This window comes from Syzygium oleosum, unplaced genomic scaffold (genome assembly GCF_021117445.2).
Source record: "Syzygium oleosum isolate NSW1041296 unplaced genomic scaffold, Sole_v2.1 Sole_v2.01, whole genome shotgun sequence".
Lineage (NCBI taxonomy): Eukaryota > Viridiplantae > Streptophyta > Magnoliopsida > Myrtales > Myrtaceae > Syzygium > Syzygium oleosum.
The window spans coordinates 17,266,417-17,280,525 of NW_026607485.1; the positions used below are offsets into that span (position 1 = coordinate 17,266,417).

At 43.7% G+C, this 14,109-nt stretch overlaps 1 protein-coding gene across 1 annotated transcript; it reads right to left on the reverse strand.

The window, feature by feature from the left end:
* Positions 1 to 9,917: 9,917 nt before the first annotated feature.
* Positions 9,918 to 10,793, reverse strand: LOC130134893 (uncharacterized). The gene is made up of 2 exons (XM_056302756.1): positions 10,725 to 10,793; positions 9,918 to 10,634 (listed from the first exon to the last, which is right to left on the reverse strand). Exons 1-2 carry the CDS (start codon positions 10,791 to 10,793, stop codon positions 9,918 to 9,920), a joined length of 786 nt encoding a protein of 261 aa, XP_056158731.1.
* Positions 10,794 to 14,109: the final 3,316 nt, after the last annotated feature.

Here is a 14,109-nt window from a genome sequence, read left to right on the forward strand (position 1 = left end):
TTATTACCCAAATCGAATCGTGCCCTCTCTGACTCCTTGGTAATCCCGTGACAAAGTCCATCGTGACATGTTCCCATGTCCATTCGGAGATTTCCAATGATCGCAGAAGTCCTCCAGGCTTACAATACTGCGCTTTTACTTGCTGACATGTCAGACATTTTGCCACATGCTTAGCCACATCCGTTTTCGTCACATTCCACCAATAATGCTACCGCAGGTTCTGATACGTCTTTGTACTGCCCGGATGAATGCTATAATTACTGCGATAAGCTTCCTTCAAAATTTCCTCCTTCCGTTCCACATCGTCGGGCACGCACAATCGTCCACGGAAGTTCAAGATCCCGTTCTCGGATACTTGGAAATCCGGTTTTCTCTTGGCGGCATCCATTTCCACAATCTTCTGAATTTCTTGGTCCGTAGATTGCAATGCCTTTATCTTGGTTTGAATTTTCGGTTCGATCCTCAACGCGGCAAGTAAATTCGACACACGGCTCACTTCAAACTTAAATTCTGAATCTCTTATCCTTTCTGATAGAGTCCATTCCTTGACCATTATGTGCGCAATACTCGACTTCCGACTTAGCGCATCCGCCACTCGATTAGCCTTTCCAGGGTGATACAAGATGTCGCAATCGTAGTCCTTGAGGAGTTCCATCCAACGACGTTGCCTCATATTCAACTCCTTCTGTGAAAACAAATAATTGACGCTCTGATGATCTGTGTAAATCTGAAACTTTTCCCCGCACAAATAATGCCTCCAAATCTTAAGGGCGAAGATGATTGCAGCCAATTCCAAATCATGAGTCGGGTAATTCATTTCGTGCGGTCTCAACTGACGTGACGCATACGCAACCACCCTTCCATGTTGCATCAAAACACACCCAAGTCCTCTCAACGACGCATCACTGTAGACCTCAAACCCTCGTAACCCAAACGGAATAGTTAACATTGGAGCAGTCGTCAACCTATGCTTTAGCTCCTCAAAACTCCTCTCACACTTATCGTCCCATTCGAACTTCGTTTCTTTCTTGAGTAATCACGTTAACGGCATGGCTATTGACGAGAATCCTTCTACAAAACGCCTGTAGTATCCTGCCAAACCTAAAAAACTCCGAATTTCTGTTACTGACGTCGACTTTGCCCACTTGGTCACTGCCTCAATCTTAGTCGGGTCTATCGAAATTTCGTCTCCAGAAATTATATGTCTAAGAAACGCCACTCGGTTGTGCCAGACTTCGCACTTACTCAACTTGGCATAGAGTGCGTGTTCTCTTAAGGTCCGTAGCACTTCAGTCAGATGAACCTCATGATCTTCCGGGCTCTTCGAGTATACCAATATATCATCGATGAAGACTATAACGAACCGATCCAAGAACTCCTTAAATACCCGATTCATCAAATCCATGAAGGCAGTTGGGGCATTAGTCAAACCGAAAGGCATAACCGTGAATTCGTAATACCCATATCTCGTCCGAAAGGCCGTCTTAGGTATATCCTCCTTCCTAATCCTCAACTGATGATACCCCGTCCGTAGATCGATCTTAGAAAATACTGAAGCTCCATGCAACTAATCGAACAGGTCATCAATCCTCGGCAGTGGGTACTTATTCTTGACGGTCACCTGGTTCAACTGCCTGTAGTCTATACACAACCTCAATGTCCCATCCTTCTTCCTTACAAACAACACCGGTGCTCCCCATGGAGATGCACTTGGACGGATAAAACCTTGTCCAACAACTCTTGCATCTGGACCTTTAACTCCTTCAGTTCTGATAGTGACATCCGGTACGGCGCCTTCGAGATCGGCTCAGTTCCTGGGGCCAACTCGATTACGAATTCCACTTCTCTTTCTGGTGGCAAACCCGGCAATTCCTGAGAAAAGACTTCGGGAAAATTGCTCACCACGGGTATATCCTCTAATCTTGGCTCCGCAACCGTCGGATTGACTACGTTTACCAAATACCCTCAACACCCTTCATCCAACAACTTGGTTACTTCAAGTGAAGAAATCCAAGGGATCGAGGTCCCTCCTCGATTTCCCATAAACTCGAGTCTAGGATGCCCAATCGGGTTGAATTGGATCACCCTGTTGCTACAGTCCATCACGGGCTTTTGCTTCACTAACCAATCCATCCCGACAATCACATCAAAATCGAACATAGTGAATACCGCCAAGTCTATCATTTACTCTCACCCCCCAATTACTGTCTTCCAAAGTCTAGATCCTCCTCTCCGATTGGCCATCCGTCTGTGGATGATAGGACATACTAAACTGAAATTTCGTCCCTAAGGCCGTTTGCAGACTTTTCCAAAAATTGGCGGTAAACCTGGGATCACGGTCCGAAGTGATCATCACCGGTACTCCATGAAGTCGGACAATCTGTCGTACATACAAATCTGCATACCTTTCCAACTCAAAATCCTTTCGCACCACCAGGAAGTGCGATGACTTAGTCAGTCTGTCCATTATTACCCAAATCGAATCGTGCCCTCTCTGACTCCTTGGTAATCCTGTGACAAAGTCCATCGTGACATGTTCCCATGTCCATTCGGAGATTTCCAATGATCATAGAAGTCCTCCAGGCTTACAATACTGCGCTTTTACTTGCTGACATGTCGGACATTTCGCCACATGCTTAGCCACATCCGTTTTCGTCACATTCCACCAGTAATGCTACCGCAGGTTCTGATACGTCTTTGTACTGCCCGGATGAATGCTATAATTACTGCGATGAGCTTCCTTCAAAATTTCCTCCTTCAGTTCCACATCGTCGGGCACGCACAATCGTCCACGGAACTTCAAGATCCTGTTCTCGGATACTTGGAAATCCGATTTTCTCTTGGCGGCATCCATTTTCACTATCTTCTGAATTTCTTGGTCCGTAGATTGCAATGCCTTTATCTTGGTTTGAATTTTCGGTTCAATCCTCAACGCGGCAAGTAAATTCGACACACGGCTCACTTCAAACTTAAATCCTGAATCTCTTATCCTTTCCGATAGAGTCCATTCCTTGACCATTATGTGCGCAATACTCGACTTCCGACTTAGCGCATCCGCCACTCGATTAGCCTTTCCAGGGTGATACAAGATGTCGCAATCGTAGTCCTTGAGGAGTTCCATCCAACGACGTTGCCTCATATTCAACTCCTTCTGTGAAAACAAATAATTGATGCTCTGATGATCTATGTAAATCTGAAACTTTTCCCCGCACAAATAATGCCTCCAAATCTTAAGGGCGAAGATGATTGCAGCCAATTCCAAATCATGAGTCGGGTAATTCATTTCGTGCGGTCTCAACTGACGTGACGCATATGCAACCACCCTTCCATGTTGCAACAAAACACACCCAAGTCCTCTCAACGACGCATCACTGTAGACCTCAAACCCTCCTAACCCAGACGGAATAGTTAACATTGGAGCACTCGTCAACCTATGCTTTAGCTCCTCAAAACTCCTCTCACACTTATCGTCCCATTCGAACTTCGTTTCTTTCTTGAGTAATCGCGTTAACGGCATGGCTATTGACGAGAATCCTTCTACAAAACGCCTGTAGTATCCTGCCAAACCTAAAAAACTCCGAATTTCTGTTACTGACGTCGGCTTTGCCCACTTGGTCACTGCCTCAATCTTAGTCGGGTCTCTCGAAATTCCGTCTCCAGAAATTATATGTCCAAGAAACGCCACTCTGTTGTGCCAGACTTCGTACTTACTCAACTTGGCGTAGAGTGCGTGTTCTCTTAAGGTCCGTAGCACTTCAGTCAGATGAACCTCATGATCATCCGGGCTCTTCGAGTATACCAATATATCATCGATGAAGACTATAACGAACAGATCCAAGAACTCCTTAAATACCCGATTCATCAAATCCATGAAGGCAGCGGGGGCATTAGTCAAACCGAAAGGCATCACCGTGAATTCGTAATGCCCATATCTCGTCCGAAAGGCCGTCTTAGGTATATCCTCCTTCCTAATCCTCAACTGATGATACCCCGTCCGTAGATCGATCTTAGAAAATACTGAAGCTCCATGCAACTGATCGAACAGGTCATCAATCCTCGGCAGTGGGTACTTATTCTTGACGGTCACCTGGTTCAACTGCCTGTAGTCTATACACAACCTCAATGTCCCATCCTTCTTCCTTACAAACAACACCGGTGCTCCCCATGGAGATGCACTTGGCTGGATAAAACCTTGTCCAATAACTCTTGCATCTGGACCTTTAACTCCTTCAGTTCTGATAGTGACATCCGGTACGGCGCCTTCGAGATCGGCTCAGTTCCTGGGACCAACTCGATTACGAATTCCACTTCTCTTTCTGGTGGCAAACCCGGCAATTCCTGAGAAAAGACTTCGGGAAAATTGCTCACCACGGGTATATCCTCTAATCTTGGCTCCGCAACAGTCGGATTGACTACGTTTACCAAATACCCTCAACACCCTTCATCCAACAACTTGGTTACTTCAAGTGAAGAAATCCAAGGGATCGAGGTCCCTCCTCGATTTCCCATAAACTCGAATCTAGGATGCCCAATCGGGTTGAATTGGATTACCCTGTTGCTACAGTCCATCACGGGCTTTTGCTTAACTAACCAATCCATCCCGACAATCACATCAAAATCGAACATAGTGAATACCGCCAAGTCTATCATTTACTCTCTACCCCCCAATTACTGTCTTCCAAAGTCTAGATCCTCCTCTCCGATTGGCCATCCGTCTGTGGATGATAGGCCGTACTAAACTGAAATTTCGTCCCTAAGGCCGTTTGCAGACTTTTCCAAAAATTGGCGGTAAACCTGGGATCACGGTCCGAAGTGATCGTCACCGGTACTCCATGAAGTCGGACAATCTGTCGTACATACAAATCTGCATACCTTTCCAACTCAAAATCCTTTCGCACCGCCAGGAAGTGTGCTGACTTAGTCAGTTTGTCCACTATTACCCAAATCGAATCGTGCCCTCTCTGACTCCTTGGTAATCCCGTGACAAAGTCCATCGTGACATGTTCCCATGTCCATTCGGAGATTTCCAATGATCGCAGAAGTCCTCCAGGCTTACAATACTGCGCTTTTACTTGCTGACATGTCAGACATTTCGCCACATGCTTAGCCACATCCGTTTTCGTCACATTCCACCAGTAATGCTACCGCAGGTTCTGATACGTCTTTGTACTGCCCGGATGAATGCTATAATTACTGCGATGAGCTTCCTTCAAAATTTCCTCCTTCAGTTCCACATCGTCGGGCACGCACAATCGTCCACGGAACTTCAAGATCCCGTTCTCGGATACTTGGAAATCCGGTTTTCTCTTGGCGGCATCCATTTTCACTATCTTCTGAATTTCTTGTTCCGTAGATTGCAATGCCTTTATCTTGGTTTGAATTTTCGGTTCGATCCTCAACGCGGCAAGTAAATTCGACACACGGCTCACTTCAAACTTAAATCCTGAATCTCTTATCCTTTCCGATAGAGTCCATTCCTTGACCATTAAGTGCGCAATACTCGACTTCCGACTTAGCGCATCCGCCACTCGATTAGCCTTTCCAGGGTGATACAAGATGTCGCAATCGTAGTCCTTGAGGAGTTCCATCCAACGACGTTGCCTCATATTCAACTCCTTCTGTGAAAACAAATAATTGATGCTTTGATGATCTATGTAAATCTGAAACTTTTCCCCGCACAAATAATGCCTCCAAATCTTAAGGGCGAAGATGATTGCAGCCAATTCCAAATCATGAGTCGGGTAATTCATTTCGTGCGGTCTCAACTGACGTGACGCATACGCAACCACCCTTCCATGTTGCATCAAAACACACCCAAGTCCTCTCAACGACGCATCACTGTAGACCTCAAACCCTCCTAACCCAGACGGAATAGTTAACATTGGAGCAGTCGTCAACCTATGCTTTAGCTCCTGAAAACTCCTCTCACACTTATCGTCCCATTCGAACTTCGTTTCTTTCTTGAGTAATCGCGTTAACGGCATGGCTATTGACGAAAATTCTTCTACAAAATGCCTGTAGTATCTTGCCAAACCTAAAAAACTCCGAATTTCTGTTACTGACGTCGGCTTTGCCTACTTGGTCACTGCCTCAATCTTAGTCGGGTCTATCGAAATTCCGTCTCTAGAAATTATATGTCCAAGAAATGCCACTCGATTGTGCCAGACTTCGCACTTACTCAACTTGGCGTAGAGTGCGTGTTCTCTTAAGGTCCGTAGCACTTCAGTCAGATGAACCACATGATCTTCCGGGCTCTTCGAGTATACCAATATATCATCGATGAAGACTATAACGAACCGATCCAAGAACTCCCTAAATACCCGATTCACCAAATCCATGAAGGCAGCGGGGGCATTAGTCAAACCGAAAGGCATCACCGTGAATTCGTAATGCCCATATCTCGTCCGAAAGGCCGTCTTAGGTATATCCTCCTTCCTAATCCTCAACTGATGATACCCCGTCCGTAGATCGATCTTAGAAAATACTGAAGCTCCATGCAACTGATCGAACAGGTCATCAATCCTCGGCAGTGGGTACTTATTCTTGACGGTCACCTGGTTCAACTGCCTGTAGTCTATACACAACCTCCATGTCCCATCCTTCTTCCTTAGAAACAACACCGGTGCTCCCCATGGAGATGCACTCGGACGGATAAAACCTTGTCCAACAACTCTTGCATCTGGACCTTTAACTCCTTCAGTTCTGATAGTGACATCCGGTACGGCGCCTTCGAGATCGGCTCAGTTCTTGGGGCCAACTCGATTACGAATTCCACTTCTCTTTCTGGTGGCAAACCTGGCAATTCCTGAGAAAAGACTTCGGGAAAATTCCTCACCACGGGTATATCCTCTATTCTTGGCTCCGCAACCGTCAGATTGACTACGTTTACCAAATACCCTCAACACCCTTCATCCAACAACTTGGTTACTTCAAGCGAAGAAATCCAAGGGATCGAGGTCCCTCCTCGATTTCCCATAAACTCGAATCTAGGATGCCCAATCGGGTTGAATTGGATCACCCTGTTGCTATAGTACATCACGGCTTTTTGCTTAACTAACCAATCCATCCCGACAATCACATCAAAATCGAACATAGTGAATACCGCCAAGTCTATCGTTTCCTCTCTACCCTCCAATTACTGTCTTCCAAAGTCTAGATCCTCCTCTCCGATTGGCCATCCGTCTGTGGATGATAGACCGTACTAAACTGAAATTTCATCCCTAAGGCCGTTTATAGACTTTTCCAAAAATTGGCGGTAAACCTGGGATCACGGTCCGAAGTGATCGTCACCGGTACTCCATGAAGTCAGACAATCTGTCGTACATACAAATCTGCATACCTTTCCAACTCAAAATCCTTTCGCACCGCCAGGAAGTGTGCTGACTTAGTCAGTTTGTCCACTATTACCCAAATCGAATCGTGCCCTCTCTGACTCCTTGGTAATCCCGTGACAAAGTCCATCGTGACATGTTCCCATTTCCATTCGGGGATTTCCAATGATCACAGAAGTCCTCCAGGCTTACAATGCTGCGCTTTTACTTGCTGACATGTCAGACATTTCGCCACATGTTTGGCCACATCCGTTTTCGTCACATTCCATTAGTAATGCTACCGCAGGTTCTGATACGTCTTTGTACTGCCCGGATGAATGCTATAATTACTGCGATGAGCTTCCCTCAAAATTTCCTCCTTCAGTTCCACATCGTCGGACACGCACAATCGTCCACGGAACTTCAAGATCCCATTCTCGGATACTTGGAAATCCGGTTTTCTCTTGGCGGCATCCATTTCCACTATCTTCTGAATTTCTTGGTCCGTAGATTGCAATGCCTTTATCTTGGTTTGAATTTTCGGTTCGATCCTCAACGCGGCAAGTAAATTCGACACACGGCTCACTTCAAACTTAAATTCTGAATCTCTTATCCTTTCCGATAGAGTCCATTCCTTGACCATTATGTGCGCAATACTCGACTTCCGACTTAGCACATCCGCCACTCGATTAGCATTTCCAGGGTGATACAAGATGTCGCAATCGTAGTCCTTGAGGAGTTCCATCCAATGACGTTGCCTCATATTCAACTCCTTCTGTGAAAACAAATAATTGATGCTCTGATGATCTGTGTAAATCTGAAACTTTTCCAGCACAAATAATGCCTCCAAATCTTAAGGGCGAAGATGATTGCAGCCAATTCCAAATCATGAGTCGGGTAATTCATTTCGTGCGGTCTCAACTGACGTGACGCATACGCAACCACCCTTCCATGTTGCATCAAAACACACCCAAGTCTTCTCAACGACGCATCACTGTAGACCTCAAACCCTCCTAACCTAGACGGAATAGTTAACATTGGAGCAGTCGTCAACCTATGCTTTAGCTCCTGAAAACTCCTCTCACACTTATCGTCCCATTCGAACTTCGTTTCTTTCTTGAGTAATCGCGTTAACGGCATGGCTATTGACGAGAATCCTTCTACAAAACGCCTGTAGTATCCTATCAAACCTAAAAAACTCCGAATTTCTCTTACTGACGTCGGCTTTGCCCACTTGGTCACTGCCTCAATCTTAGTCGGGTCTATCGAAATTCCATCTCCAGAAATTATATGTCCAAGAAACGCCACTCGGTTGAGCCAGAATTTGCACTTACTGAACTTGGCGTAGAGTGCGTGTTCTCTTAAGGTCCGTAGCACTTCAGTCAAATGCATCTCATGATCTTCCGGGTTCTTCGAGTATACCAATATATCATCGATTAAGACTATAATGAACCGATCCAAGAACTCCTTAAATACCCGATTCATCAAATCCATGAAGGCAGCGGGGGCATTAGTCAAACCGAAAGGCATCGCCGTGAATTCGTAATGCCCATATCTCGTCCGAAAGGCCGTCTTAGGTATATCCTCCTTCCTAATCCTCAACTGATGATACCCCGTCCATAGATCGATCTTAGAAAATACTGAAGCTCCCTGCAACTGATCGAACAGGTCATCAATCCTCGCCAATGGGTACTTATTCTTGACGGTTATCTGGTTCAACTGCCTGTAGTCTATACAGAACCTCAATGTCCCATCCTTCTTCCTTACAAATAACACCGGTGCTCCCCATGGAGATGCACTTAGATGGATAAAACCCTTGTCCAACAACTCTTGCATCTGGACCTTTAACTCCTTCAGTTCTGATAGTGACATCCGGTACGGCGCCTTCGAGATCGGCTCAGTTCCTGGGGCCAACTGGATTACGAATTCCACTTCTCTTTCTGGTGGCAAACCCGGCAATTTCTGAGAAAATACTTCGGGAAAATTGCACACCACGGGTATATCCTCTAATCTTGGTTCCGCAACTTTCGGATCGACTACGTTTACCAAATACCCTTCACACCCTTCATCCAACAACTTGGTTACTTCAAGTGAAGAAATCCAAGGGATCGAGGTCCCTCCTCGATTTCCCATAAACTCGAATCTAGGATGCCCAATCGGGTTGAATTTGATCACCCTGTTGCTACAGTCCATCACGGCTTTTTGCTTAACTAACTAATCCATCCTGACAATCACATCAAAATCGAACATAGTCAATACCGCCAAGTCTATCCTTTCCTCTCTACCCCCAATTACTATCTTACAGTTAGGACACCCTAACGAGACTAACACCATATCGTTCAGCGGAGTCGTTACACAAAACATAACTTCAAGCAAAATCTTCTCAATTCCAGTCAATCTAACAAACTGTTCCGATATAAACGAGTGCGAAGCTCCCGGATCAAACAAGGCATAGGCAGCATGATAACAGAGAGAGACCGTACCTATGACCACGCCTGGCATGTCCTCACCCTTCCTTCTCGCCATTGCATACACTCTTCCTTGAGCTGGCAGTCTACTCTGAATTGCCGACGGGGGATTTCCAGTCTGATTTTCACTCCGGGGCGGCTAAGATTGTATTGGCGGTCCTGTTGGACATTGAGGGCAATGTCTTATCTGATGATCCAGGCTCCCACACCCGAAACATGCCCCAAATTGATTCTGAGAATGGTTCGGCTTCCCGATGTTCTTCTTAACGGGAGGGACAAAACGCCTGTTTCCCGCCATCGGCCTCTTCCCGAAGCGGTGGTTGTCTTTAGCCGGGGCAAACCGCGATCCAGAAGCGGCGGCCCTATCCATCTGATCCCGTTCTATCGCTTGAGCTCGCTCATACATTTCTCCATAATCCCGGATATTCAGCGAGATCATCTGGCTACGAAGGTCCGGCTTCAGCCTATCCCGGAACCTTTGGACCTTATCTAGTGGGTCCTCCACCATCCTTGGCGCGAACTTCGATAGCCTTGCAAATTCCGCCTCATACTGATCCACAGTCATCGATCCTTGGCGAAGTCTCATGAACTCCGCTAATTTCCTTTCTCTAGCACTCTCAAAAAAGTATTTTCCGTAGAAATTCTCAGTGAACATAGCCCAAGTCTGGGCAGTACCCTCAGGGAACACTCTCCCCCTAGTGGCCTTCCACCAATCACTGGCATTTTCTTGCAACTGGTACATAGCCAAAGTCACCTTCTCGGCCTCGGTGCACCCCAAGACTTCAAAGGCCTTTTTCAGTTCTTCCACCCGACGCGGCGCGGCCTCAGGGTCACCCTTTCCATCGAACTTCGGCGGCTTCAATTTCAAGAACTACTCCACCAGCTGGTGCATTTGTCTATTCACGACCACTTGAGCTGGCCCCTAATTGGCTTGATTTTCATTAACAACAGCAGCTGCAGCGGCCTCAGCAGCTTGGGCAATATTGGCAGCCCTCTCTTGAGCCTGCCTTCCCATCAAATTTTCTATCTCCTACAGTGCTTGTATGACCCCATCAGCCCAATTTCCACTAAATTTTCGAAATTCAACCTCAAAATTGAATTTCTCATCATATTCCGAACCCAAACATATAATTTTCCTCAATTTTTATTATAATTGTACCCAAGATTTTCTCATTTTTATATTCGGGTTAATAGGGTTTTGTTCAATTCGAGGTCCTAAAGACCTGATTAGGCAAAATTGATGCCAAAATTGAATTACCACCCCTGATTAACCCTAGAAATGATAGTCTCATATTTCGACAATTTCATTTTGGGCACGATTCCCAATTTGGGTTCAAAATTCTTAATTTTCAATCAAATTTTGGGGATTTTTTATTTTTATGTAAAATTGTGCAATTGGACCGACCATTATGCAATTAAAGGTCCCAGAATCAATTGTTGTGAAGACACTATGACTTAAAAATGTCTAGAAAAAATTTAATTTAATTTTTGGTTCAATTCGGGTTTAATTTTGCCCAATTTTGGGAAAAATATATACCCAATTGATATTTTCTAAAATTGACAGTGTATTTATGAAATTGGATTTAAAATAAGATTAGTGACTATTTTTATGAAATTTTATGATTCCATTTATTATTTTTCTTGATTTTCTTGCTTATTTTGACTAAAAGAAATTAAGAAAAAATGCAGAAAAATGCTAAAAAATTATTTTTTGGTTTAGAAATAGGTTTCTAGGCTTGGCCAAGATCCCTAGACCTAATTTTGAAATTTTTGAAAATATGACAAAAATGAGCTAAAAATTAGGTGTCAACAGAAAGGATAATGGAAATCTACCCGTGTTTGATTTGATTAACTTTTCGATTTTGAAAGTTTTGAGGTTAAGGAATTCTGTAAGAATGCTTATGGGATTAAGTCCAACAGGTGGCTCTACGACCCTAGGCTTGGAATCAATTCCAATAGCGGCTTGATATTCTTCCAAAGTCGGTGTCAATTCATACTCTCCAAATTGGAAGGTGGCAGTGGAGACCTCCCAAAAATGCGCCAATGCTTGTATCAAACTGACTTGATGTTCCACATGGATCAAGTCTAGAAGGTATCCCAACCTATCTTGGACATAAATTCGGTTATCTCTTGTCATGTCCTTCCACCAAGCCATGAGCTCTTTTCGTGGAATGGGAACCACTTGGATGTCTAGTTTTCCCATCTACCCTAATCATGCAAAAAGGTTCATTATTAATCACCATGGATTACACATCAATTTTAAATGCCCCCATTTTAATTATATGTCCTTTTATGGAAAAAATGGAGGTAAAGTACATGTGCATACTTATGACGTAATACAAATGCCACTTCTAATCCATTTATGCCTTAAAAGAGCATATACTTGAAAATGTGAATGAAACCAATGTTTAATGCAAATGCCTTTGGTCATGCTCCATTTTGACCATAAAGTCCTATCCTATGGTTTACAACTTCGAATATATCGAAAATAAATTTTTAGCAAATGGGATTGTTCTTGTCACATCTTGAGCATTCAATCTACATTGAAAATCACCATGGACCTATACATTCCATATAGAAATGAAAAATATGACCAAATGGAGCATGTCACCCTATTCATTCATTCTAGTATAAAAAAGGCATTTTGATCAAACATTGATTGTTTTTTGGGCATTTTTTTAACAAAATTGTGTCAACTAACTTTGCATAATTGAAAAGATGAGAGAAGTGGAACGACACTTACTTATCGATACATTTTTACTTGGTTTTAGGTATACCAACCACAAAGACAAGCATATGCAACAAGTGAGGTTTAGACATCTAAAAGGGTGGGATATACTAAAGGCTCAAGGTCTCCACCTTAATGGACAAGGGATTCCATTCCAATAGGCAATCGGCCTAAAGTAATGGAATATTATTCCATCTCGATGATCGGTATTGTATTTAAACGATCCCATGAGCAATCGGCTCACAGTTTCGCCTAAACACGTACCTCCTAAGGGTAATCCTAAATGTAGCCGGGGTTGGGCCACGGGTGGTGTGTGCGAAAAGTGTAGTGTGAAAGCAATTTAAAGGCAAGCACAACAATTTATAACCAAACAGCACTTCTAAAATTTGGTGGAATCACATTCAATCCCAACACCATCCTGCAAAACAAAGGTAAGCACAGACTACACCCCTTATACCTCCCACCTGCATTAACATTTAATACGTTATTAGTGGAACGTACCTAGGATCCTTGCGAGCACAAACACATGCATATCGTTCTATTTTAGGCTTAAGTCCACTTAGAAACCCAAGGTTCCCCAGCGGAGTCACCAAGCCTGTCGTGCCACGCTCTCGCGTGCTAGAATGGAGGTATTTTTCTAGACGGTTCTCTCCCAGACCATACCTCACGTGACAGCGGGGTTTATTTGATCTAATCTTGAACTTGGAGTCGCCACTAGTCATTTACGGTAGGTTGACTAGAAACCTAATCGAGGTACAGGAGAAATACCACGATCCTACGAACCAGAGACTTTGAATAAGGGACTTAGTTACGTTAACGATCCCAAATTGAGACCATTAACGCCGTTTCGGTACCTAAGAATGATATGGCATGTCTAACGTGTCACACGGATTCCTAAGGTCAATTCACTAATCTAATCACAAACAAACAATTAAGCACCCAAAATTAAATGTGCAATCAATGGCAAATCAATCATAGCAACCTTAATTTGGCCACTAAAAATGAAAATCAAGCAAAACACTCAAACCCTAGTGAAACCCTCGAGGCTTATTCATTTAATGGTGCATTTTTGGGTTTAGGGTTTTTTAGGGGTTATAACCCTTAAATTTGGAATTTTCCAAAAATGCCACTTAGGCATTTTCGAAAATTCAAATTTCACTTTTTATGGCTGGCCACGATGATTTTGGATCTTTCTGTGAATTTTCAAATTTTTTGAATTTTTATTTTATTTTATTTTCGGAAAATTTTTTAAATCGAGAATTGATTTTTTTTTAATGATTTTCTGAAAATTTTTATGAATTTTCCAATTTTCTCAATTTTTTATTTTTCTGAATTTTTATATTTTTATATTTTCTATTTTCTGAATTTTATGAATTTTCTGAATTTTTTTCCGAATTTTTATTATTTGATTTTGGTTTTTTTTATTATTTTTTTATTTTCGAATTTTTCCCGCTGGTGAATTGAACCGGACCGGACCGGACCGGTTCAAACCGGTTCGGCTAAGACCGAACCGGCCGGCACCGGTGCCGGCGCCGATCTCCTTCTCCAGCGAGCACAATGCCAAAAACGGCGTCGTTTGGGCCTTTTTTCATTTAAGCATTTC